Below are 27,994 nucleotides of genomic sequence, written 5' to 3'. Positions count from 1 at the left end.
TCACCAAGGATCAGGTGAAGGGAGAGGTGGAAAAAGCGGCCAGTGAACTGAGGAGATATGTGGATGAGGTTGTGGCGGCACAGGCGCCTCCTGTACTCTCTCAGCATAAAGGCACGCTGTCCCGGTCAAGTGGGCGTGCTAGTGAGACTGAGGGGGGGAGTGACGAAGAGGAGGAGGATAATAGTTGTCACGGAAGCCTAAACAGCCTTTCTACATTGGCCAAAGTGATACCGTCTCCCCTACGCTCTCCTGTAAACGTCTTATCACCTCCACCATCCCCGCCAGCCTCAGTAAAGTCGTACCCCTCTGCTGCCAGCTCCACGTCACGGAGGCTGAAGGACGGGACGAGGCGCCGGCCACAGGAGTTCGATGGAACAGTGTCTTGGGAAGCGTATAAGACACAGTTCGAGCTCTTGGCCAGCGCCCGCCAGTGGAGTCGCCCTGAGATGGCCATGCAGCTGGTGTGGGCACTCAGAGGACCGGCATTAGAAGTCCTGAACCAGCTGCCAGCTGCCCAGCGGTGCTCGTATAGTAAAGTGACGGCGACACTGGAGAGGAGGTACGGGTACCAGCACCAAACCGAGGTGTTCAGGACAAGGTTCCGGGCCAGGTTACGAGGCCCGGGGGAGACCCTGACACGCCTGGCGCAGGATTTGGAGGTGCTGGTGCGGCGTGCGTACCCGGAGGCCAGTGAGGAGATGATCACCATTCTCCTGCGGGATCAGTTCGTTGATGCCATCGATAACCAACAACTGAGGATATACGTCCAGCAGGCACACCCCAAGGACCTTCAGGAGGCCCTGGCGAGGGGCCTGGAGATGGAGTCATTTCTCCGGACGACGCGGGAGCGACCCAGCGGGAATTATGTCCCGCAGAGAGTGAAGGCAAAGAAAGGGGCCGTGCAGAAGGCCTACTCTAGCCCTTCACCGCCCCTAGGTGAGTTCAGGGGTAAGTGCTACTCTTGCGGGCAGCAGGGGCACACCAAGAGGTACTGCCCGCAGGGATCGAGTAGCGGAAAGGCTGTCAACGGCAGAGCAGGGCAGTACCAGTACAAACCCTGTTGTTGGAACTGCGGTCAGGGGCACAAGACGGCAGAGTGTGCCCTCGTCTCTCCCAGGGATAGCAAGGAGGCTGGGGGAAACGGAAAGAGGCTGGTGGAAGGGGTCGAGCGCCAGCCAGAGAGCCAGAGACCCCAGTCCGCCTAAGTTGCCGCGCCGAGGGTGCCCGGACAGTGCAGGTGGGCGGGCAAGTGGATGGCAAATCTTGCTGCCTCACTGTGGACTCGGGCGCGGAACGTACCTTCGTGCAGGACGGGGTGGTGGCAACTGGACAGCCCCCGGTGGCCCAGCAACAACTGTGTGGTATTACAGGGCACTGCACACAGCTGAGGGGACCAGTGCATGCCAGGATTGTGGTTGGCAGCACGGAGGAGCATCTTCCCGTCTTTGTAGCGGACGTCGGGGAGAACTTGCTCGGCCTAGACTACCTGAAGCAGAGCAGGGCGGTGCTGGACTTCGGGGAAATGACTATGTCGGTCAGAGGTAGTGTGGTGCCGCTACAGGAGGGCGGTGTTGACGCAGAGGAGTGTGAAGCTTCAATTGAAACTCACCGAGCCCATACTGCGTCCCTACCCGAAGCTAGCCACCGCTGCCGTCTCAGTAAGGAACAGAAGGAGGAAAGTCAAGGGTCGGAAGAGTGTGAAGGTGTACAGACGACTATGGACCCGGAAGGTCATTGCGAGGACATGCAGGGGAGTAGCACTGGGGTTCCACCTCATCTGCAGGATCTATTGCAGAGGAGTTCGGCATGCCTGTCTGGGGAACAGGTGGACGAGGTGAAGGAGGTGCTGACTCTGTATGCAGATGTCTTCTCGCAGGGAGATAATGACCTGGGCCGGACCAGTCTGGTTAAACACCGCATTCACACAGGGGATAGTCGGCCGGTTAAGTTGCCGCCCCGCCGGATTGCGCCTGCTCGTAGGCTGGAAGTGGAAAAAGCCGTGGAGGAGTTGCGTGCGCAAGGGATAATCGAAAAGTCGGCTAGTCCCTGGAGTGCTGCTGTTGTTCTCATTAAGAAGAAGGATGGGTCTACCAGGTGTTGTGTGGACTATCGGGGCCTTAACGCGGTGACGACAAAGGACTCTTACCCTCTACCGAGGGTGGATGACACGCTTGATGCGCTCACGGGGGCCCAGTGGTTCTCCACCTTAGACTTGAAATCAGGTTACCATCAAGTTGAGGTTGCGGAGGAGGACAGAGAGAAAACGGCCTTCTCGTATGGGCAGGGACTGTATCAGTTTAAAGTGATGAGTTTTGGTCTGGTGAATGCCCCGGCCACCTTTGAGCGTCTAATGGAGCGTGTGTTGGATGGGTTGCTGTGGAAAAGCGCCCTGGTGTACTTGGACGATGTGCTAGTGTACGGGAATTCGTTCAAGGGGGCTCTGGAGAGGCTTAAGACAGTGTTGGACAGGTTCAGGGGGGCAAATGTGAAACTCAGTCCAAAGAAGTGTAGCCTGTTCCAGAGGGAAGTGCCGCTTCTGGGTCACATAGTGAGTAGTGAGGGAGTGAAAACAGACCCTGGTAAGGTAGAGTCAGTTAAGGAGTGGCCAGTGCCGCGCAGTGTGACGGAAGTGCGCGGGTTCCTTGGGTTGTGTACGTACTACCGGAGGTTTGTGAAGGGTTTTGCGCAAATTGCGGTGCCACTCCATCACTTGACTCGTAAAGGGGCATGCTTTCACTGGAGCGAGGACTGTCAACGGGCCTTTGAAACTCTGAAAGAGGCTCTCGCTAACGCCCCTGTGTTACCGTACCCGGATCCAATGAAACCATATGTGTTGGATTGTGATGCGAGTGCTGAGGGAGTAGGAGCCGTCTTGTCCCAGGAGAAAGACGGACAAGAGTGGGTCGTCTCCTACTTCAGCAGGAAGTTCTCAGCCCCTGAAAGGAACTATTGCGTCACTTGTAAGGAGTTGTTGGCAGTGATCCTGGCCATTGATCACTTCCATCCTTACTTGTACGGGGCCAGATTCAAGATCAGGACAGACCATGCTGCTCTGAGGTGGCTGAAAACCCTCAGAAACCCGGAGGGGCAGCTGGCCAGGTGGATTGGCAAGCTGGAGCAGCATGACTACAACATCGAATACCGGCCTGGAAAAATGCATAGCAGTGCTGACAGTTTGAGTCGCCGTCCTTGCGACAGTGACTGCAGGCATTGTAGACGCCATGAGACTGAGCCTGTGTGCGTGAAGGCTGCCGGTCTTGTCAGTGACACTGAGTGGGGAGAGGACCTCAAACAGGCCCAGCGACAGGACGCTGATATCGGGCCCATAGTGACACTGCAGGAAGAGGGCGAAGAAAAACCGCCATGGGAAAGCGTGGCCCCGCTAAGCCCTGCCGCCAAGGCGTTGTGGCAGCAATGGGCAGTGTTGCGAGTGAGTGACGGTGTGCTGCAACGGCGGTGGGAGTCATGTAATGGCTGTGTGGCCTTCTGGCAAACAATTGTCCCTGTGAATATGAGGGAGGCCTTAGTGCGCGAGGCTCACGGTGGAAATGCAAGTGGTCACTTCGGTGTGAGGAAAACGCTAGGGCGGTTAAAGCAGCGGGTTTATTGGGTAGGCATGCGGAAGGACGTTAGTGAATGGTGCAAAGTGTGTGACGTGTGCTGTGGGAAGATGGGCCCCGGGAGAAAGACAGTTGCTCCCTTACAGGTGTATCAGGTTGGGGCACCTATGGAGAGGGTGGCAGTGGACATCCTGGGTCCGTTCCCTCAGACACTGAGAGGTAACCGCTTTGTGTGTGTGACCATGGACTACTTCACTAAATGGCCGGAAGCGTATCCGCTGCCAAACCATGAGGCTGCTACCGTGGCAGGTGTGTTAGTGGACGAGTTCTTCGCCCGGTTTGGCGTGCCGCACGAGCTGCACTCTGACCAGGGCAGGGAGTTTGAGTCGACAGTATTCCGGGAGTGCTGCCAGTTGCTGGGCGTCAAGAAAACTCGTACTACACCCCTGCGGCCGCAGTCGGATGGCATGGTGGAACGCTACAACCGCACGTTGGGGCAGGAGTTGGCCAAATATTGCCAGGAAGGGCAGGAGGACTGGGACTTAAAAATCCCCCTGCTTCTCTTGGCCTACCGGTCAGCCGAGCATGAGGTGACCGGTTACACGCCAGCCCGGCTGATGTGTGGGCGGGAGCTCCGGCTACCAGTGGACCTCGTGACTGGCAGGCCGCCGGACGAAGACCTGTCCACTACCATCACCCAGTACGCTACAGCCCTACAGGACCGTCTCCGGGAGGTGCACCATCAGGTGAGGGGTAACCTGAAGGTGTCCGGTGAGGCGATGAAGGACCGGTACGACCGCCGGGCAACGGCACCACCCTTTAGCGAGGGGGATCAGGTGTGGCTGCACAACCCTCGGCGTAAGAAAGGATTGTCCCCTAAGCTCCAGAGCCCCTGGGAGGGGCCATACGTGGTGGAGAAGGTCATCTCGGACGTCACCTTCAGGATACGCCAAGGGCCAAGGAAGCGGGCACTGGTGGTGCACGCTGACAGGCTCTGGGGTTACCATGGCCCTGGAAACTTCTCCTGGGGAGAGCGAGCTGCTCTCCTGACCAGTGACGAAGAGGAGGACAAGGACGAGGGCCTTGGGGACGACGAGTCCCTGGTGATGGAGGATGACGGAGATCTGGACCTGAGAGAGCCTGAGCCGCTGGTGATGGAGGAAGGTGGAGCGGATGAGTTGTGTCCCTTGGAGGGGGCACTGGCGGATGTCGACGCTGGACCTGTAGTAAGGAGACCCAGACAGGAGCGGCATCCACCCAAATGGAGTGAGGATTATGTTCTTTGTTGATTTTTGATATACCTAAAGTTGAAGTATTATTTTCTTGTTTTTGGGGGTGTATCTGTAACCTAAAGGGAATAGAGAGAGTTGGGGAGCGAGGGCGCTCAGTCTCTTTACAGGAGGGGGTAGTGTTACGAGAGGACAAGATCATGAAAATACCCAGACTGAGTCCCAGCGGAAGTGGAGGATGACGTCGCGCTACGTCACCTCACCGACCGCCTGCTAATTGGCTCGGGAGGATGACGTCACACTACGTCACCTCGCCGGCCGCCTACCCTGGGGCTCGGGAGTATCATCTGACGTGTAGCAGCCCTGGGATTGGTGGCGGAACAGTTTGGGAGACAGAGTGGCGGGAGAGCACTGGTGAGGGAAGGAAGCCCGTGCGTCGCCGACACTGCCTCCTGTACTTGTATGTGCCTTTGTGAGCTGGAGCGAGGCGTCAAGAAGCCTTCCGAGGGTCGACAAGAGGCCCGGGGTGCCGAGCTACAGCATAGGACTACTGTGTAGTGTGAGCAACGGAGAATAGAGGGCCAGAAGCCGACAAGTGTGTTTTACTACTCGCCTTCTGAGGGGAGCCAGGGGAGAACACGGAGCGCTGCAGGGTAAGTTCACCGTCACGTATGCAGGAAGCACCGGACCCTAAAAGTGTAAGTGTGACGGCCCACGGGGTGGTGAAGTTACAATATATATATATATATATATATATATATATATATATATATATATATATATATATATATATATATATATATATATATATATAAATTTCAGCCGCTACACAAGATTTTATTGGCTCAGAAAATCGTCGATAATTTTTAAAATGTGTTGTGATGTTGTTGAGTAAAATATGTGGACTTTTAGAGAGATTATTAGGGCTATTAGAAAATCGAAAAGTTGACGTTTTGTAATTCTTTTCTTATTTTATTTTATTTTTTTAATTTCAGCTGTTAGCTAAATTCTTATTTTGTAATGTTTTTTTTTAAGTGTTTTGCGGTCGTGATAAATGAGATTTATGGACTTTAGAATGTTTTTTTTTTTTTTATTTTATGTTCCAACTATTTTTTGTTTATTTTTTTTTTTATGAGTTGCTTTGAAATATCTATTATTACTGAGGCTTGAAATATTTTAATATGCCCGGTATTATTTAAAGTGTATGCCCTTTAAAAAAATATAAGGCATTCCGGCCTGGCTCCATTTTTGCGATGGGTCATTTTCAAAATGAACCGAGTAACGTAAATATCACGTGACGTCATCAACTTGTTACATCATCCGGGGACCGAGACACGGAACTCCCAACCCTCCTCCCCTCCAGTCTCCCTGCGTTAGACTTTAGTGTGTGTGTGTGTGTGTGTGTGTGTGTGTGTTTCAGGACACACATCCTACCTAACCTTATCAGATATATACGTAATATATTGTACCTGTCCCGCTCCAGAAGCTGTGGAGATGCGGTAATAAACCATATGAACATAAACTGTACCGTTGTATTGTCTTGCAAACGTAATATTGAAGTAAAATAATCCCTGTAATAGTAATGACACTCCAACTGGTCACTGTCACACCCACCAACAAACTGAAGTCTCTACCTTGCGTTGTCTGTCTCCCCTCCCTCCCCCCACTTATCATGACGTGCCTCGATAGCACTGACCAGACCAACACACACACTCACACACACACACATACAGGTTAATGGATAGTTGAGTGGGTAGTTTGATGGCTGGGTGAGAGTCGGTGGATAGTGGATAAAAATTAAATAATTTTAGTTTGTATCATTTTAATCTATAGCAAGAAATGCAATACATAAGTAAATAAATAAATAAATAAATAAAATTCAATAACTATGAAATAATAATAACAAATAATAGTAATAACTACTACTACTACTACTACTACTACTACTACTACTACTACTACTACTAAAGATAAAAACAAAAAACAGTAACGAAATACTGGTAATATTTAATCAACCAACATTAACAACAATAGCAATTTTACATAACTACAAAAATAATTATTTATAATATAAATTTATTATCTCTCTCTCTCTCTCTCTCTCTCTCTCTCTCTCTCTCTCTCTCTCTCTCTCTCTCTCTCTCTCTCTCTCTCTCTCGCAAATTAGCTGGAATACGAGAGCTCCATATAAAAAAGAAAACGGAGACACGGCGGTAGCACCTGGTTGAGATCCTAAAGTACGTTTTCTATGGCCTTCTTATATCACCCGAAAAGAGTCGCATTTTCACTCTTCGCAATCCGAGAACCCTTCCAGTCTTCACAGTGGGGAACAGTGCCATTCCTGTGTGCAAACAGTATGCTTACCTAGGTGCACCAGTGAGAATTCCTCCAGCCTCGCCTGCCCATCAGCGAGTTCATCCCATAGTACACGACTTGCTTACTTGGCTGCACCAGCGCCTGACACCTCTCAAGTGGCTCCTAAATAACACGACTGGCATCCCCATATTTGTGGCCAGAATAATATACACGGCCTTCCTTCGATCAGTCTTTGATTACCTCTCCCCTGCGCTTGCCCAGCTGCCTAAAGCTACATTGGAACCTCTCGAAAAGTTCCAGAACACAGTAATGAGACTCATCTTAGGCTGTCCCATGTCCACCAGGATAGTTAACATGCTGAGTGAGCTCGATCTCCCGCCCCTTATTGAAAGAATGCACTCAAATGTTACGTATTTCACCGTTAAGTGCCTCCACTTTCCCCCGTGTCTCCCCTCACTGTTCACAAGTCATAAGAGCCTGCCTTCAGCCTCGTCCTCGTATGCCTCGACTGCAGTCTGGTGTCCGCGCTCTCCTCAAAACTGTCTAATCGCAGCTGCAACATCTGGACATCAATGTTCCCGTTGACGACCTATTCCCTTCGCCTCGACTCTGGATGTTGCTATTCCCGGCAGTCCATTACACTCCCACATGCAAAGCTCACCCTCCGTTCCTGCAGAAGTACCTAGCATTGACGTCATAGCGACTGTCTCCACCACCATCGATTCGCCGCACCACATACACACGGATGGGTCTGTGCAGGTGGACGGCACAGCGAGATGTGAAGTTTTCTCTCCCGACACGGAACCACCAGAAGCGGGATGGGTTGAGCGTCGGCTGCCGACTCACTCCAGTTCCACATTCTGTGAGCTGCTCGGCGTCTTGGATGCTGTGAGTCTCCTCTGTCAGAGAAGCCTAAACGGGGTTATTATATGCGACTCACAGGCGGCCCTTCATGCCCTTACATTTTCAAACCCTGTCTCTCGTCACCTGGTGAACAGAATCTTAACAGGCCTGGCTCTGGCTCATGACCGGTCACTAGATATCAAATTTGTCTGGATCCCCTCACGTCTCATGGTGACGCCGTGGATCGTGTGGCTAAAGCTGCATGTGGACTGCCTGCCCCTCACGCTGGCCCCAGCCCCTCCCTCCAGCGTCTCAAATCCAGGATCCGAGTAGCCTCTCTACTCTCGACCAGCATCAGGACGGATGGCCAACGCGCGGCCAGCGTCACTATTAAGCACTATGATGCATTTCGTCATCATCGCTTTAAGTATCGCCGTCGCGGCCTGTGGGTCCGAAAACACAATGTGGTGTCGGCTCGGCTGACACTCGGCTACCGACTTCTGTGGCAGGTTGCGGGCTTGGTAGACGAGTCTCATTATACCTCCTGTTCCCTGTACCACTCTCCTAACTCCAATAACCTGCAACATTACTGCCTGCATTATCCTGCTGTGGGAGACCTACTCTCACGTGGGTAGCCTCTCCTAGACGTATGCCAATACCTGCTGCAGGACGACCACCTGGACCTCGTCATGACCCGCCACCCACAGTTTGGCGGCTGTTAGCTCTCCATAATTTTTTGCCCGCTAACTGTCCCCTTATGTATTTATGTTCGTACACCTTGCCTTTTGAAGTTAAAATATCACAAGTTCTATGTTGTATTATCTACTTTCAACTTATGAAAGCCCAACTTCACTCTATTGTTAATTAATTTATGTTTGCTGTCACTGCCTTTGATACTTATGTTCTGTAACGCTGCCTCACCGTAACCTGCTTGCCTTCATGATGTGATTATTTGAATTATCAATTTATACTATCGGGAGTATTTTTGTATGGTGTATTTCTGTAAACTGGCGCGTTTCCATGCGTAATAAATTAATCAGACAACAACAACAACTCTCTCTCTCTCTCTCTCTCTCTCTCTCTCTCTCTCTCTCTCTCTCTCTCTCTCTCTCTCTCTCTCTCTCTCTCTCTCTCTCTCTCTCTCTCTCTCTCTCTCAAGAAGAGTTCGTCTTCTTCATCACTAATCATGACTTAGTAAACTCCAACCAGAAGAGGGTGTACAAAGTGTGTTCACCTGTGTACATTAACTGTTCACTGTATTCAGCCAAATGATCCTAGTATGTACTATTACTGGATCGTGCCGAATTCGAGGCAGACATCGGCTATTCTAAGTGTTCCCCTGAAAAAATATCTTTTGAGCGCAGCTTTTTTGAGGGTCTGTAAGCAGATTAATGGTCACAAACCCATTATCAAGTTTCAATACCGCCAACAATTCCTTTGCCATATTTTTTTTCTTTATTCTTTTAGTGGGATTGTAGTCCAGTGACAGCCTTGCGCTATTATCTATGAATTCAACATCACAAGTTTTGGATGAATTGAACTATTTTCAATTTCCTTATCCTGGCACTTTTGAGATTTGCAGGTTCATTTACGTCTGACTGGTCTAGACTTTTTACTGTTCAGCGCAAATCACTTTGCGGTAGCATGAAAGTGTTACAATACTACACAAAGCATAAATCAAGGGCTGCTTTTCTTCTGGACAAGCCACATTTTTTTTTTTCATGCGCAAGTAACTTCCTTTTATGTAATAAAACGTACCTTCTATACTTTAGTATATGAGGTATAAATTATAGAAGACCATATGACTTGTGTACTTATTTGCAATGTAAGAATGGCTATAAAGGTTATGCAACATTATTTTACTGATGTATTTAATTAAGGAGAAACGTCATACTCAAAGACCATACTAATAATTTCCTGCATTTATGAAAAAAATCAAGTTTTCCAACAATGTGTGTGTGTGTGTGTGTGTGTGTGTGTGTGTGTGTGTGTGTGTGTGTGTGTGTGTGTGTGTTCTTGGCAACCCCGTTGCCGCGGCACAAACAAAACACTTCCCGCCGCCAACATCACGCCAGTCCACGAGCAACGACGTCTGCTGCTCCTGGGTGTTGGACCCACCCATTACATGAATTGGTGCGACAAATATTTTGATACAAGTAAGAGTTCAGCATAAATAATCTGCGGTAACAGCAAAAAGGTAACGTTACAGCTCACTGACAAAATATGGGCAAGGAGTTACGCGGGGCTTACGCAACGTGGGAGACTAAAGGTTTCTTCCTTTAGTTGTTTTGGACAGGATTCATAGGACAGACGGGTCGGCCAGCCAGCCCCACTCCTTCCTATTCAATCACTGACTGATGCACTTATTACCCATTAGTTTACTCATTTATTTCTTTGTTATTCTTCTCTTTCCATTATTGTCACATCAGGGTAAGAGGATGGCTGTGTTCAGATAGGAGTGTGTGTGTGAGGCGGTGGGTAGCTGACATCACGATGCGACCGGGGCATACCACGTGCTCACTGGCTGACCCGTCTGTCGTATGGATCCTGGTTTCGGACATCTTACCTCTTACTGATGTCTTTTTGGCTCTCACACAATTTTAGTAACATTTTGTTGGGTGATACAAAGTATTGGATACATTGCCTCCTTTAGAAACCAATGTGTTGGGATAGAAAGCTGAAAAAAAAAAAAGTAATTCAAGGCAATAGGATGCTTTATGGTCAACATGCCCCAATGCTCCCTGTACTGAGTCATTGTGCCTCAAATCTCTCTCTCTCTCTCTCTCTCTCTCTCTCTCTCTCTCTCTCTCTCTCTCTCTCTCTCTCTCTCTCTCTCTCTCTCTCTCTCTCTCAAGGTTGTAACATAATATGACACACTAACTTAAAGGGAAAAGTCCTCACTCCAGATAGCTCCCTCCCAGCACAAAGTTCTGACTCAGAAATATTTCCAAACAATTTTGCTATTCCCAAAATTGGCTGGATCACTACATACAGCCTATCCCAACTTTTGAACTTCACCTTGGTGTGAACATACAGACGGTGAGGTTTTGAGTTTGTAATTTCTGTATTGTTTTCAAAGCATTATATCTGTTCCCTATCATTATCACATCATATGGGTCTATGCAGGGAAGTTACCAAGGATTATACAGTCTGGTGAGTTGCCATTGGGTGAACAAGTCCATTGCATGACAGCATGTATTGAATTTACCAAAAAGATTTTTTTTCTTTTCTTTTTAAATTAAAACCTAAATTAAGCTTTCCTTTTTATGAATTAAAATTTGTATGTTTCTAGACTACCATGGCTGCAAGAGCTCTTGTGTTTGTGACTGGAAATGCCAAGAAGCTGGAGGAGGTTCGGGCCATTCTTGGTGACTCATTTCCTTTCAGGTAATCCTTTATCTTGCATTTTAATTGCAAGATGCTCTGTCTGTTACTTAAAGATACAGTACAACTATTTCTGTTTTGATTCGCTCTCATTGTTAATTATGCTATATTTTTTAAGCAAATGCTGTAACTTAAAAAATAAGTAACTACTATTACAAGGGTATCTAGGTGTGTTATGTAACTTTGAACTGCTAAGGGGAAAACAACTTTGCATGTGCATGGCTACATTTTTGTAGTATATTGCCACTCCTGTAAAGATTCAACACACAGATGTGCATAATCTAATAAAAATTCTGTTGAACAATTTAGGAGACATTGTGGTACTGATAACACAAATGTTTGACAATGTACCTATAATTCAAATTAATTTGATTCAGTGCAGTGAAAAGAAAAAGTTGAAAAGTAGTAATAGATTTGTACAAACTGACTGACATTACAGATTAGTAAGTCAGAAGATTGACCTGCCAGAATATCAAGGTGAGGCAGATGAGGTGAGCCGAAAAAAGTGTGAGGCAGCAGCAGAATTGGTGAAGGGTCCTGTCATCGTGGAAGACACCTGTCTTTGTTTTAATGCTCTTGGAGGGCTGCCAGGTTAGTCAAGTTGGGCAGGAATTATTAGCATTCAGTTCAAGGGCTTTTGATTCTTAACCAATAATTTATTTCTGCTTTGCCATAATATTAAAAGATTGTGGTCTTGGTTTAATTATAGATATTCTGTTTTCTCTCCTCTTCACCCATAAAACTAATCAACTGCTGCTTACAGTTTCTTGTCATCTGTGTAGCTCTTATGAGAAAGTGGTTTATATTGATAATATTAAAATATATTATGGAATTCACACTACCATGGTTGTCCTTGAGTGTACTGTGATGTGGACTCCTTTCTTCTATTATGTACTGTAGTTGTTGACAGCTGGCTTGGTAAATGATGTACCTCTCAAAGGTTTTTCCTTTTTGATCAGAAATATTAAAGTCCTATGAGTCAAATCTGTGCTCAAAAATGACTCCTTTGTTAAATAAAGCAAGAGTGCACCACTAAAAGATTGCAGCACATGCCTCTGAGCTGCCTGAAGAATTGTACATTCCACAGAATAAGAAGGAAACAATATAAATCTTTTGTTCTTTTCATTTGGTAAAATTTTTTTATTTCATTCTGGTGCTCCTTTCAGGTGCGGAAATAAGTGACAGTAAAATGTAGGCTGAAATAATATGTTGTTACTTAAGTAGCCAATATCGGTAGTATATTCATATCATTGTCATCTCATGATAATAAATGTTTGTTTTGCATGTCACTTTTTTCAGGTCCTTATATAAAATGGTTTTTGGAAAAGCTGGGGCCTACAGGTCTTCATAAAATGCTTGCAGGTTTTGAGGATAAGGTGAGGAGGATAACTACTATTGTCTGGCAATAGTTATTTAATATATTTTTCAGATGTTAAGCTAAGACCAGCAGTTTAGAAATAAACTGTCCGAATGTCATCCACCTCTGTGTGGTTGATTACCCTTATGGACTATGTGACTGCTGGACAGATCTCAAGTTGGAAATTTATCCTCCAGTGTCACCTTAAAATAAGATTTTGAAACCTTGATACTGGATCTTATACTTGGTAAATGTTATTATATCTGACATAATTCTTATATTTTGCTTTTATGATTGAGTATTTCCTTTTATGGATAACACTTGAACCAATAATACTAACACAGTTTTTATTTACAGTCTGCTGAAGCAGTCTGCACATTTGCATATTCTTCTGGAGAGCCAAAGGAGGAGGTGCTTCTCTTCCATGGCAAAACTCTGGGTACAATAGTTGAACCTCGCGGTGATAACAACTTTGGATGGGACCCTTGCTTTCAGCCCAAAGGTGCGTATACCAAGACACCATGCTGCAATTTATTGGTCTTTATTGCAAAGAAGTAAATAGAATAGCATCTGTATTCCTGACATCTTTATTGCAAAGAAGTAAATAGAATAGCATCTGTATTCCTGACAATCTTCACACACATACTGTGAGTTTAGGACACAAGGAGAGGAAGAATGAGGGTGTGATGAGGCTGTGCATGACTAAGGAAGAAGTTGTAAATCCAAGGAGACAGTCTCCTGTAGAATAGGATATACTGTAAAAGAGAGAGTTTAATAAATTACTAAGTATTTAGTAAGTCAAGAGCTAACTGAATATTGCAGGTTTCAATGAAACGTATGCAGAGATGGACAGTGCAAAAAAGAATGGAATCTCTCACCGCTTCCGAGCTGTTGATGCTCTCAGGGATTACTTTACTGGAGAGGAGGGTCGGAAGTTACTTGCGAAGAAGCTGAAAGTTGAGGATAACAATTGCAGTTAATATTTAGCTGTCTTATGGTATTGTATTCTGTATCCAACTAAAACCAGGTACTGTTTTGAATTTTATAATTAAAGTAGGTGACCATAAGATGTTCACTGACTTTGGCTCAGTTGGATAATTCTCATACAAATGTTCCTAAATGTATGTGTAAACAGTTTCAAAATAAACACTTACATATATGCTGAAAAAAATGTTTGAATTTTTGCCCTAAAATCAAATTCTCTCAACCCATGACATGATGGGGCAAGTTTTATAAACGTAATAACTAATATATAGCTGATGGAATAGAAACATACTCAAAGGAAGAAGGAAAAGGTATTAGCAATGATGTTATTTTAGAAACACTAAAAAACTGCTCTGGAACCAGCTATGAAAAATGAGAAATATATTTCTAGTGATGCTCGGAACTTAGTCTTTTGACACACTAAACACAAAATATGTAATTGCTTCTGCATATCTCTAAATTAAGATATTCAGGACATCTCACATGTGCAAACTGACTCAAGAATAAAAAATTAATCCCCTCCTTTCCCAGTGTGAAAGCACACTCAGTTACTGTATAATTTTCTCATCTGTGTGTCTAGAGAACAAATTTAGGTGAGTTGCAGATCTCACAAGTTTTCCCCAATTGTTGTTAGAAAGTACTCTTACTGGTGTGTCCTCATGAATGTATGCTCACATCCACTTGAAGGCAGTCTCTCAATAGACATTGTTGATAGTTCTTTTATTTCTATATCCACATCAGAGTAATTTTGTGAGTTGCAGCTGTCAAGTTTTCCTGAGAGTAATTTAGAACTCGGTGGTGTCCACATGTCTGTTGCAACATTCTACAGTGACTCAGTTGTCAGTCTACATCAATAGGTCCAGCAGCATCAATATAAAATATAGTATCTACTCACAAACTGGTGGTGTCTGAGCATGTCTGAGCATTTCTATTCAATTAAGTTTTTGAAGTTGTCATGAAGAAAATTTAGTAAAGAATCCTCTATAAACCAATTATTAATTCATTAACTATGATAATATAATGGTCACCAAAAAGCTCAAAAGCTATTTAATAATTATAGAATATAATGCCACTTTTCTTATTTTTAGTGACAAATGCAGGCTGCAGTGTCCACACAACTAAATCAGCAGTGCAGCTGTCCACCAATACATTCACAATCCCTGACAGAAACTCTTATACCTGTGTCTACTTGACAGTGGTGCTGAGATAGAACTGTCACCATCACTTTACCTTCAAGTGGACACAGGTCTCTATATAATAACTTGCATGAACATGGCAATGTAGGTTTCATAAGTTTTTATCAAACCCATTCTGATTCTTTCCTATGGTACACCACATGTATGGAAATGTATGAGAAGAAAAAATAATAAGAGAAACATTTGTTATAACTTTCCTACATAAAAGTATTGATTAAAATCAATACATTTTCTGTATAATGATTATTATACAGAAAACTTATTACGTTTCATCAGACATCAGATATTCTTACTTGGGTCAATGCTGATGACTTCTGCCTATTGCTAGTTGCAGCAATGCTTGTTTTTCTTCTTTTACTTGTTGCTCTAGCTCCTGAGCCCAAATGTGAGATTTTGAGAGTAGTTCAGCCTGACATGACCCGTGCAGTGTGAGGGTGACACCTCCATCTCTTATGTACAGCTTTCCTGGATGGTCTTTGGGAAAATACACTTGTTTGGGCTCTGGTTGTATCTGTCAATATTATTATCAGGTGTAAGGTATCCAGAAGAATGATTTCTCATTTTGTCCTTACTAAATAAAAAAAAAAATAATAATAATAATATCACATTATAACCAATCTGTCCAACTTACCGTGAGGATGATGACATAATATGCAAATTCTGATTGTGGAGAAGCTGCATCAGGCTGCTGCACTGGTACAAAGTGGGCAACCGAGTCACATGGTAGAAGGCTTGGATAAATGTCAGATGTTACAATCTTGCAAAAACCTGAAAAGCATGACAAAATATCTTAGAAGCCACGTGACAGAAAGTCTTGGAATTTATGGACAAAGACTTAAGTTTCAGCTAAACCCATTTTTTATTTAAATAGTGTTTAGTTGGATCTTCCTTTTCCACACTACACTGCATTACTATTGTTGTGGTCATTCCTACTCCATCAAGGTAATCTAGTGCAATATTACACAATGTTGGGTGCCGTTTTACGTGGAAAATGAAAGATTATGAGTAACACTGAAAATTACACTGAGAAGGCATTAGGGAACCATGGAATAGAAGACTAAGCATTCTGGAGGACACAAGAGCTTTCACTTTCTTTTCTTTCCTTTTTCTTTTTCAATGTTCTCTTTTTATATCCTCTTCATCTCCTTCCAAATAATTATCTTTTTCCATCAGCCTTCTACCAGATCTTTCTTCCTCAATCAGTTTTGCATCATCTATCACACTTTTCATTTGATTCCTCTTGCTTTTACCTGTTTCTCACATGTGGTAACTTATCCTATATCTGCACTTCATATGAAGGTTTCTTTTTTCTTTTTTGGCTACAGCCACACTCGCTTCTTCATTGGTGTTATAAAAATATATTACACTGTAAACTGTGGCTCAGTGATTTATTATACAATAACTACAACAAATTATCACCAAGCAGAAAGCAGTCTTGCTGATCCCTAGTCATCTTGATTCCTTCCACCACTCCAAACTGGCTTAGCCCAATGTAGATCTTGCCTCCAAGATGTGTGTTCAGCATTCCCAAAATAATCTGAAGATAATAGGTGACAAATGATACAGTATAAAGCAGTAGACTAAATCACTTGAATTCAAATAGAGAATGAACTGAAAACACACTACATACGAGTACATAGTAAAGAAACAAAAGTGGAGATGATCAGGTTGACTTGTATACTGCAAGAAACAGTAGAGGGAAGCCATTTCATACTATATTCTCCCTTCTGCTACTCTATGATAAACAAAACTAAACATGCCTACCCATCCACACAGAACATCAGTTGGCCAAGAAGTGCCGGATGCATAGTAAAATCCAGTACACAAAGCTTTGAGTTAAGAACTCCAGGTTTGTGCACTCACCTGTAAAAGAGTGTCAGAGCAGATGCTGGAAACATTCCTTTCCTGTAAGACATGATGGGTAAGGTCAGTTTTCACACCCAAGTGATGACCTCTCTGAAGGACACCTGGAATAGATGGTATCTTGATCTTAATATGCTACATCATCCAAAAAAGAAATCAATTGAACAATGAAGGATATATGAAAACAGAAGCTTAGGCATCTTAATGTAATATGACAATTTCATCAGTGAATTTATCTTTATTATCACAAAGGGAACTAATTCCTATATTATTACTAAGTGTAGCCATAAAAAGAGTGCTCACCCTCATCCCTGTTATGTTCACCTCACTAATACAAAAATTAACCAGTATCTTCACTCATTCATTTCTTTAACTGGTAAACTCTGGAACTCTGCCTGTTTTTTTCTTTCCCTCTTTCTATTACTTAAAACTATTTCAAGAGGTGAGTATCACAACACTGCCGACCAATAGTTTAAAACTTTTCAAGGTATCTTTTTAAACTGGCAATTGAGTTTCTTTTTTGTGTTCTTGGCCAGCATCCTGCACAGATAAATAAAATATAAAATCAATAAATCAAAATAGTAATCACACTTCTCTTATACTTCTGTTAGTTTATATTAGTATACTAGTGCCAAAGAACAGGAAATATTTATTTCATTAATTTATTCAGTTACTAATTAATCAACTGAATTATGTGAATCTATATTGGATTTACTTCATAGATTATACTAAGTTTATGGATAAGTATCATAGTACAAGGTAGAATAGATTTACATGGGCACAACTGTCTCAACCAAAGGAACTTATAAGTGATGGCCACAACTATAATAAATTACATTATTCTGTCTTACTTGTATGGCTGGACAAGACTTCATCTTTGTCCCAGCACCAGTTGCCCAGACAAGGGTTCTGGACCAGCTGGGGAGAGGTGAAAGTGGCTCTCATTTTCAAATCCCAATTATAATCTGGAGTTGAAAGGTTTGCCATCTGCATTACAGTTGGTGAAGTGTCAAGGCTGTCAGCACTTCTTGCTTTACAAGGCTGAAGTGGTTTCAGATTTCTGAAAATTTTTAACATTTCCTTACTTTGCGTGAAATGGATGAGAAAGACATGAAAATATTAACAGAGCAAAATGATTATTACATATCACATGAAAGGGATAGACTATTCTCAGTTCATATATTTTCCTGGAAAAGAGGAGCATAAAACTATTCCTTTTTTGTACAATCATTCTAAATTCAACCTCTGAATAAAATACTGTCAAACAAGTTAACAGCACTCAATGGAGAGAGAGAGAGAGAGAGAGAGAGAGAGAGAGAGAGAGAGAGAGAGAGAGAGAGAGAGAGAGAGAGAGAGAGAGAGAGAGAGAGAGAGAGAGAGAGAGAGAGAGAATGAAGAGTATTCTACATGGAATGTGCTTTTTTCTATGGATAATAATACAGCACTGGCCATGATGAACTAATGAAGTGCTAGCCAGCAAGTATTGTAAATTTATTCTGAATGAAAAAGGTAGATATATCAATGAGCTGATGAGGTACCATGTGCTCACTTCAAGCAGCTATTTAAGAAAATAATAACATTACAAACAATATACCCAATCCAGCAAATAAGTTTGAAGAAGGTTCTGTCAGTAACAGCTGCCTAAGAGGTAGTAATCATGATGAAAACATCCCTAAGAAATTTTCTAACCTTACTGGAGCTTCAAGATGTGCTGCTCTGTTGTTGTGACTAAGAAATTTCATTATCATTTGTTTTTTGCCAAGCAAAACTTTGATACATTCCCACACTTCCTGGCACTGCCATGTGAGGGCTGCCTCACACAGTGCTGAAAGTCAAAATAAACTTTTCTGCAAATTTTTTGTGGCACATCAGAAGACAGCATGTGATAAAAAAAAGATAGTAATTTCATACCTGAAGTCTCATAAAAAATGTATAATGATACATAAAGAAGTGTTAGGGCACTCAAGGCCAATTAAAATCTAAGTTAAAAAAAAACATCTTAAAAATATAATTCAGAAATTAAGGCTGCACAGTACAAGAACAAGCAAGATTCTCAAAATTGGTGATTAGAAAATAAAAAGTACAGACTAGCACCAATATGGAAGACAGAGGGCAAAATCTCTTTCCTACTTCCAAATATGTTAATAGTGACAGTTCATCCATTATGAAGATAAATATACCAATATACAAGACTGAGATCCTTCTCAAAAAGGGAGAGCTGGAACACACCAGTAAATAATCCTCTTCTGGCTAACATGAGAGAAATTTTTGATGATTTATTCATTGTCAAAGTGAGAATAGAGATGAGAAGAATGGTAACTTCCCGGTTTGGCTGGTCACCCTCTGTCAATCTCAGTAGATGATCTGCAAAACAAAAATATAACAATAAAACAAACAGTAAACAAACTGACACTCAGAATGGCTTGAATGCTGAAGTGGTGCAAGCAAGGAGCATCCATGATTTCAAAAGTCTGATAGAGAGAGAGAGAGAGAGAGAGAGAGAGAGAGAGAGAGAGAGAGAGAGAGAGAGAGAGAGAGAGAGAGAGAGAGAGAGAGAGAGAGAGAGAGAGAGAGAGAGAGAGAGAGAGATGAATACATGACATGAGTTTTTCTTCAAATCATGTAACAAGATAAATATAGCTATGTTTAACTGACTCACTTAAACAAATGGGGAGGCACATTACAAAAGTCAGAATGGTCAAAACAATGAAAACAACTTACAAACCTAAACAAGAAAAATTATAAACCTAAACTTTTACACACAAAATTATTACAATAGAAATTTTCAAAGTATATTTTTTTCTTGAAATATTTTTACACCTAGTATATTTTTTTTTGCTGATAGTTTTTTTTTAGTCTTTCCTTAATACAGAAATTTATCCATGTACGTATATTTCCACACACATACATATTTACATACGAGTACATATGTTCTTACATAAAGACATACCAACTCTTACACATGATATATTTTTGAGAGGCTCAAATAATTACCTAAATATATATATATATATATATATATATATATATATATATATATATATATATATATATATATATATATATATATATATATATATATATATATATATATATATATATATATATATATATATATATATATATATATATATATAATTTTTTTTTTTTTTTTTTTTCTTCAGTTAGGCAAGTTAAAATATCTCCAGAGCCAGACCTCAGTGCCAACAGCTCATCACAACTGCTTCATATTACTTGGGATTCCACATCATTACATACATTATATTCTTTGTTAATTTGGCTTTTAAATTTCATTGTTTTCTTAGTAAAAGATACTGCTAGTTATTTGCCTGGATGTATGTTGTTAACAATAAAAATTTCATATTCTGGTACTGTAATTTTCCCACACAATATTTTTAAGCTGGTTCAGGCATACACTTAGTCATTAAAGTACAACAGTGTTCTTTAGGATACTGCATACCTACCTGCAACTACTGATGCAATAGTGGATAATAAATGATGAGTGGCAGGCTGGCATGTCAGTGCCTTTAGGAAATGCAGGGTTGGGAGGTTCAATTCTGCTACTTGCAACCAAAGACTGGCCTGTCTATAAAATAAATACATTAGCACATAGGTGAATTCAACAAGAAGCGGCTTTTACTATTTCAGATTGTTATTACACTTTGCTTTCTTTTCTACTTTATTCTGGAATCATATGTGTGGAATAAAACAAATTGTATAGAAAGAAAATATTACTTTTGTTTTCCTACTTTTTTGTTAGGTATTCTAATATCCAAGAAAAGGCATTATAAAATTATTTTTTCTTACTAACAATTTGAATGCTTATTTAGTGTTGACATCAACAAAGAAAGACAACAGTTACATTGAGGAGTGCTGTCTCCCACTCACAGGATGTCTCCTGGTGAGAGGCTCAGGGCCAGGGTGGTATGCTGGGCCAAGGCTGCCACCAGGGACAGTGCAGGAGCCACTGATGAGGAGGCTGGTGAAGGCACAACTGTGTGGAAGACATGCTACTACATAAACATAAAATACAATAGAGACAAGAAATAAGAAAAAAAGGGCACTGAAAGCTATGACAAGATATCTCTGTAGCCAGTGGTACTTCATGAGTTGTCATCCTGCCTGATAAAATGACAATGGTATTGTTCACTTGTATATTATTATATATACTACCTGATAAAATGACAATGGCATTTTTTACTTGTATATTTTTTATATGTACAAGTAAATATATGCACACAGTATGAATGTCAGTTTTGGACTGACAGCTCCAGGTACTGTTAGTGATGGTTACTGTCTCCATATATTAATTAGCTTTTTCAAACCAAATTACAAACTTTTAAAATATTGATAAATCAGAATTTCAACTAAACTGATGCATAGAAAAACAATAATGTTTTAAGTCACCTGTTATCATCTACTAATATCTTTCATATCTCATATTGGATTACTAAGGTACTAAGTGGGTAAAGGAAAAAAAAACAGTGGGGCTTTTGAGAATAGGGAGGGAAAAGGGCACTCTTGCACACAGCAGATGAAGATTTAGTGCTGAAATCTTGGAGGAGCACTAGTGTGAAGCAACAGTAGCAATATGTATGAACATGTGTGATGTAACTAAGCATATTACAATAATAGTACTTTAGAATCCTTAAGAAGCAATGCAAAGTATGTTTTGAATGCAGTGGACCATGCACAATATGATTCTGGCAGTAATGTTATTAAATACATTAAATACAAAAGGCAACATGACAATATCAAGGTGTAATTTTTTCATGCAGGATCACAAATTTGTGATCAATAAGAAGAGATGTAATTTATATTCAGTTGGGACAAAAGAATGAAAATATCTGACCCGGAAGTCTTGCCAGTCGCCCACAAGGAGGCAGGTTTATGATGGAGGCTGGAAGGAGCACCAAATTCCTGGCTCTGCACGAGTAAAAGCTGCCTGTGTCTATTCCATATACTCCACAAATGGACTGTGTCACTCTCACCACTCGTACTCGGATGAAGCTGACACCCTCTGCTTTATTGTTAGTATTCATGCCAGACTGCTGAAACAGATTAATTCATCTAAATGTCTTCTATATAAATAATATTATGGATAAACTTTGGAATTCTAGATTAATAAAAATATTTGATATTGTTTCTGCATGCCTATATAATAAGCAAAAAATTGTGATGAAACATGTATACAATTGAAATAAAATTTTGCTTCTAGAGCATTTCAAATTATTTAATCAAACCATGCTGTGGTTCAATATAAATGACCACTTATTTCTTATGTAAAGTCAATTAACTTGTAGCATTATCTTCTGGTAAAAGGATAGTGTGTAAATCACATTGTAAATGGGTGTACTAAGAAGAAACCTGGAGTCCAGTTTCATATGTATATGTCCTCAGGAGAAAATATTTTCTTTGCACAACATGACATGTCTACAAGAAGACTGTACAGTAGCAAAGTGGGTATAAAAAAAAAAAAAAAAAAAAAAAAAACAGATACATTAAAATAAAATAGAATATAAAAGGTATAGATAAATTAAGATGCATTGTTCACTCTGTACTCCATTTTCTACAAATTGAATACTTTTAAGAAGTACTTGTAATCAGGATGGATATGTGCAATACAAGTTCTTCAGTTTAATGTTAAGCCATTAAACACAGGTAGACACAGTCTACCTGTGTCTAGTGATATGCATGTGGCTAATTTGCATACAAGTACACACAAACTCTGAAAGAGGAATATGTAAATTAGAAAGTCTGGAATCCTCAAATAATTAACAATCAATATAGTCTTTAATTTTCATATCAAGAATGAAGAAATATATCTTACACATCTCTCCTTTTTTCTCACATGCAAGATGACATTCAAGAAAGAAAAGAGATATGCCAGTCAACAAAATAATTACAACAAATATTTCCTCCTCTCATGAAACTACTTACAAAACATTGGACCTTACCTTTACTGACAGAGCAAATGTTGAACCAAGAGCTGGTACGAATCTTAGGGATCTCTTCACCTCCAGGCCCTCAATGGTGGACGAGATTTTTCTGAGGCTGTCGTTCCATGTGGCAGAGTTGGCAAGGAAAGCAACTCCATTTGGATGCAGCACACTGATCTGGAGGTCTGTCCACTCAAAGTCTAGGTCTGGTATTGGGTGACGGGCTGCTACCTTGTCAGTTTGTGTCAGGATTTTGTAGTATCTTCCAGCTGGTGACAAGGGATCAGTCAAAGCCATTTTCTTCAGATCTTTGTCAGATACAACTACTATATATTTTCCAGATTTCTCCATAGTTTGTGTGAGGCTGTGTATTGAGGACTGTACAGAGTTTTCTTTTCTGATCTCATAAATCATGTAGATCTGCCACACATAGATAAGGTAAAGACTTGCAATGTTACCATAGTCACCAAAAGTCTCTTGAAATGTTCTTTTAGAGTCTCTTTGATTCATTCTTACAATATGTGCCTTAACTGTTCTGTCTTCAGTGTTCTGATAGTTCAATATATCTGTAGTTGAACCTTCTTGGTATAGGCTTTCTTTTCTGAAAGTATTTACTATAGCTTTGTACAGATTAGAGAGGAAGTCATCCTTAAGAAGCTTGTTTGGGATCTGTTCTTTAGGTTGATTCTTCAGTGCAACATTAATGCAGGGAAGCAAATATCTTATGATTTCCTTAACTGTATCCAAGTTCTCTTCCAAGTCTATGGTTGATTCTATATAATTCATAAACTGAACCAGGAAACATTCAGCTAATTTTGTATTGGACTGTAATGATTGAGAGAACTTTAAAAGTTCTATAGCCAGTTTGTCTGGGCCAGTTGTTTTATGTAATAAATTCATGTGACAGCTGAGGCTTGTAAGGGCATCTGATACTTCACTTGTCTGCATACCAATCTGTACTCTGAAGTAAAGAACTTTCAGTTGCTTTATCAAATTTAAGTGGTCAGAACTTTCTCTTTTGCGAGTTGTGTCCATTTTCCCCAGGGTTTGATGTTGTGTGAAATTGTCTCAGTACTTTATATTTAGAATATCTATAGACTGTATTCTTGCGACATAATGATGAGATTTGTCATGAAGTATCCGTCTCTTTCTGTGATGAATGCCTTGCTGTATAATACGAATGCTGCAGAAAGCCCAACAACAAAACTGTCCTGAATTTTTATAATCCTTCCAATGCCAACCAATTTTGAAAAACTAATATAAAACACTGATGAGAGAACTCTGTTGAAATTTTGCCCTCCATCTTCCAAATTTCAATTTTGTCATTTTCGATCCGCTGCAGAGTTGAGATGCGTGGAGACATCTGCTGGCACATTCATGGGAGGACGGTTCCCTTCAATGTGATCACTCTGATGCACCTTTGACCAACACCTGCAACACATAGACTACTTTGGTTAGTCTTTCTTGACAACAGCATGCACAATAAATCAACCTATTGCTTAGTTCTCTAATACCGCTATAATGCCATGTAATTAGCACTACGCACTACACACGCCTGTCTGAGCCACATAACCTGCTACAGACACCAACTCATGGATTACATTTAAGTATTTCTCATTCTTATTCACGTCTAGACAAACATTTATACTATAGTACCTACCCATTAAGTGTAAAATGTTATTATCACAGTTATTACTCTCTCTCTCTCTCTCTCTCTTTCTCTCTCTCTCTCACTCCGCTCGCTAGCAGTGCGTGTTATCTCTTTGGTGTTATCAATGATGCCTATCTCACAAACGTGGCGCCTCAGTCTTTTGCCCAAGATCAAAGTGTAATATCAACATATGTATCGATTTAATTTACAATAAAAAGTATGTATCGAACTACTTTTGTGGAAAATATGTTTATGGCTGATAATAATAGCTTCAGTATCTATTTTTCATCCTAATTCCGGAGATATGAGAGAAAGTAGCTGATTCTATAAATTCTATAAAGCAAAATTACAGTTTCGACAAACACTGCGAAATTATTCTTCGACGAGAAGAATGAATGAATGAAGAAAATAAATAAATAAAAATAAATAAACAAAGACAGATGAATAGATAAACTAATTTGTGATAAGACATTTTATACGCAAGTCGCACGGGTGGAAATTATGGAAAACAAACTAATATCTAGCACACTTCCCAGTTAATTACTTTCTAAGAGTGACAAGTCCCAACAAAATATTAACAAGTATCTGAACGCCTTACAGTTATAATATTGTATGAGTGTTGTGGCCAAGTAACGATGCCACTAATGTATTCTCAACTATGCTCTTTGTTTCATGATATGTCTTCCTTATTTATGGATCCTCGCTTAACCTCCTTTGTTACATTCCTTCATGCTTCCTACGAGTCTTCTGGGCACATGTAACCTCTGGAAATCATATCAGATTACATCAATCACATTTACTATACAATTTCGATGCGCCTATAAACTGGCCACGCACAGCACTACCAAGGACATCAACGATTACTGCAAAGAAGGCAACCCACTCTCTCACTAGACTAGCAATTAGGGTTGGTTCACACGAGATCAGCCTTTATACACATGGCACTCTTGACTGGTCTGTCGTGTGTGTGTGTGTGTGTGTGTGTATGTGAAGAAGGCAGTAAGATCAGACAAATGACACACTGAATTCGCAGTAAATGAAGCTTCATGATAATGTAGTTATTAAAAAGAGTAATTTACTTCTTCCACAAGATGAAGAGAAAGAGAAAGCAGTACGGACAAAATTCAAGTAAGAGCTTACGTGTTAGACTCAGAATGATGTAATGACAAGTGCAAGAGAGCTACATGCGAGCAGTGGCAGTGACTGGCACTCGACCCTGGCCCGGTGACCTCGCCTCCCACACATCGCCACGCCTCGCCCACCGCCTCCACGCCCTAGTCTTCAACACTCACGTAAGATCACCCTCTTAAACATTTTTATCTTCCGTTGGTATCTTGTCGGACCGAGTAAATGCCTATAGTCCAGTTCTCTTTCTCCTGGCGTAAAATAATACCCCTGCCGAATATTCAGTTACCGGTCACAACGCCAGTGGGGAGCCACTTTGTGTTCTCGCAGGGACAAGGAGACGCGACGAGGCTGCTGTCTGGTGCAAACATCAGCTCACCATAGCCTTTACGTCACTTCCCAGCTATTCACTGGTGCACCAAAAGTGAACGTAGAGTGTTTGGACTTTGCTTTTTTTTTTGCCATCATCAAGACAGTGGGAGAGAAAGGCTGTAGTACTGACGCTGCCTCTCCATACCCGGTGGGCGACAAGACTGTACGGCGAGACAGGATTACGTGACTGTGTGCATGACGTCATTTAGAGAGAACACCACACCCCTGCCAGACGACTCCTTGTGTTAACTTCGTCTTTAATTGATATAAATCATCATCATTAACAACATCAACCACCAGCATCACACCACCACAAATGATACTACTGCTGCTGCTGCTGCTGCTACTACTACTACTACTACTACTACTACTACTACTACTACTACTACTAATAATAATAATAATAATAATAATACATCACCTCAAGTTATTACTACACAAAATTCTTCATTGATCCTACATATAGATATCTCACTTGGCGAATTTGCTAAAACAAACAGTAACAGTAGTCATGAGCAACTTGCCTTTCCTTGCTGCAGAATATACACCAGATATTACAATATCTGAGTTTTGTGACACACATTTTCAAATTGATATATATATATATATATATATATATATATATATATATATATATATATATATATATATATATATATATATATATATATATATATATATATATATAGCATACTTTTAATCTGAGGTGATGGAAAGATCTCAATTAGGTTTCTTAATCAGCACATTAACTGAACATTGTACTGAGGGACTGAGCGAAGCATAAAAGTAAATATTTTCAGCTCAGTTCAGGGCGTGATGCTGCACTGAACAGAACATTACGGAGGGAAAGTTGCGACATAAGGTTGGCATGACGGCGACCCAGCAGTGTAGCATGCGTGAAGCTGAGCGCACACCCCCTCGTATCTCAGCAAGCGAGCCGGAGACACACGATGCCTCACTTCATGTTGTGGCAGCGAGTGGGCGGGCGAGGAAGCATGACGAGCTTTCATGGCTGTTGACTCACGCACGTAGTATACACCTCCAGGGAACGTGACTCGAACCATGTATACTCATTAAGTTCATTATCTATTTATTTCTCTTACCTTTCTTTACAAAGGTTCACACAAAGGGCTAATGTACGTTAGTGTTTAGGTTCCTCTGGGTTACCTGTTCTAATATATATAATCCATTTCAAAAGGGTGATGGGACGGCCGATCGTTGTTTTATTTATTTATTTATTATTATTATTATTTGTTATTATTTTATAGACGGGTAGTGTTGTTGTAAGCTTTCACTGGGCCTTTTTTTTTGTTACTTTTTGTTGCCCTTGGCCGGTGCCTCTCTTATATTAAATAAAAAAAAAAATGCACATAATAAATGTGTATTTTCGGAGTTTTAGTACATTCTCTCTCTCTCTCTCTCTCTCTCTCTCTCTCTCTCTCTCTCTCTCTCTCACTATGTTCTCCCACAAGGCAGCCGTCCCTCGTACTTCCACCAACACTTCAATACAGAAGCACACATCGAACACCCACTCACTGATCGAACTCCTGTGTCGGAGCCAAGACCCCGGTTAACACATGACCCACCGCTGGAAGGACCTTGGGGAGAAAACAGTAGCGCTTAATAGAGAAACTCGTTAAGATGACTGCTTCTTGGTGATTGTGTATTGGAAAGAGAAAATGTCTTCTTGATAATCTGACCACAAAACTTTCATTCGCTGGCTACCTTCTCCCAACACAGTAATTGTTAACTAGGGTGGAATCAAAGATGGTTTACATCGTTATCACTGAATATGGAACGTCCACGTCTGCTGATCTAGTTTGCTATCGTTATCAGTGAATGGAGGGAAGGTTCAGCTGTACCTGTAAGTCAAGTCTCTCTCTCTCTCTCTCTCTCTCTGATTGGTTCTAGAATATAGTTCTCATGAAGATAATTATTCTATGTAAGAACTACATACCTGGTATTTATATTCATCAGCTTCTCATCTTTACAGTGCAGCTATTGTACGAGTGTGTATGTGTGTTAGTCAGTCAGTCAGTCAGTCAGTGAGTCAGTTAGTGAGGCAGTCAGTCAGTCAGTCAGTTAGTGAGATAGTCGGTCAGTCAGTCAGTCAATCAGTAAATCAGTTACATAATTTATTTAGTGAGGCAATAAGTCAGTCAGTCAGTTAGTGAG

General features: G+C 41.5%; 2 protein-coding genes across 16 annotated transcripts in view; one reads left to right on the top strand and one right to left on the bottom strand.

The window, feature by feature from the left end:
* The first annotated feature begins 4,874 nt into the window (after window positions 1–4,874).
* Window positions 4,875–15,046, top strand: LOC135091771 (inosine triphosphate pyrophosphatase-like). 5 transcript variants are annotated; one of them, XM_063989720.1, is made up of 6 exons: window positions 4,875–5,487; window positions 11,241–11,335; window positions 11,772–11,923; window positions 12,632–12,708; window positions 13,047–13,191; window positions 13,512–13,860. In XM_063989720.1, the coding sequence occupies exons 1-6, from the start codon at window positions 5,461–5,463 to the stop codon at window positions 13,667–13,669; spliced, it is 654 nt and encodes a 217-aa protein (XP_063845790.1). In that variant the 5' UTR covers window positions 4,875–5,460; the 3' UTR covers window positions 13,670–13,860. The 5 variants fall into 5 exon arrangements, with proteins under 5 accessions (XP_063845790.1, XP_063845810.1, XP_063845825.1 ...); XM_063989740.1 differs by having other exon boundaries at window positions 4,977–5,442; XM_063989755.1 differs by lacking the exon at window positions 13,512–13,860 and adding an exon at window positions 14,762–15,046 and having other exon boundaries at window positions 5,346–5,487.
* The window catches only part of LOC135091731 (uncharacterized), a 29,088-nt gene continuing 13,537 nt past the window's right edge, over window positions 12,444–27,994 (bottom strand). Inside the window, exons 1-14 of one of the 11 annotated variants that reach the window (XR_010262618.1) lie at window positions 24,332–24,619; window positions 22,690–24,102; window positions 21,585–21,783; window positions 20,621–20,726; window positions 20,197–20,318; window positions 18,962–19,096; window positions 18,422–18,557; window positions 17,584–17,792; window positions 16,733–16,836; window positions 16,289–16,406; window positions 15,501–15,637; window positions 15,163–15,380; window positions 13,568–13,639; window positions 12,444–13,213 (exon numbers count right to left, since the gene is read on the bottom strand). Coding sequence is in view for 1 of the 11 variants with exons in the window: in XM_063989671.1 (XP_063845741.1) it covers window positions 15,168–15,380; window positions 15,501–15,637; window positions 16,289–16,406; window positions 16,733–16,836; window positions 17,584–17,792; window positions 18,422–18,557; window positions 18,962–19,096; window positions 20,197–20,318; window positions 20,621–20,726; window positions 21,585–21,783; window positions 22,690–23,706 (2,496 nt within the window). In the remaining 10 variants the exon portion in view is untranslated. The other 10 variants (XR_010262616.1, XR_010262617.1, XR_010262613.1 and 7 more) reach the window with 10 other exon arrangements.

The sequence above is a fragment of the Scylla paramamosain genome, chromosome 3 (assembly GCF_035594125.1).
Source record: "Scylla paramamosain isolate STU-SP2022 chromosome 3, ASM3559412v1, whole genome shotgun sequence".
Lineage (NCBI taxonomy): Eukaryota > Metazoa > Arthropoda > Malacostraca > Decapoda > Portunidae > Scylla > Scylla paramamosain.
Note: the sequence above shows the minus strand (reverse complement) of the source record. Positions and strands in the feature narration are given on the sequence as shown.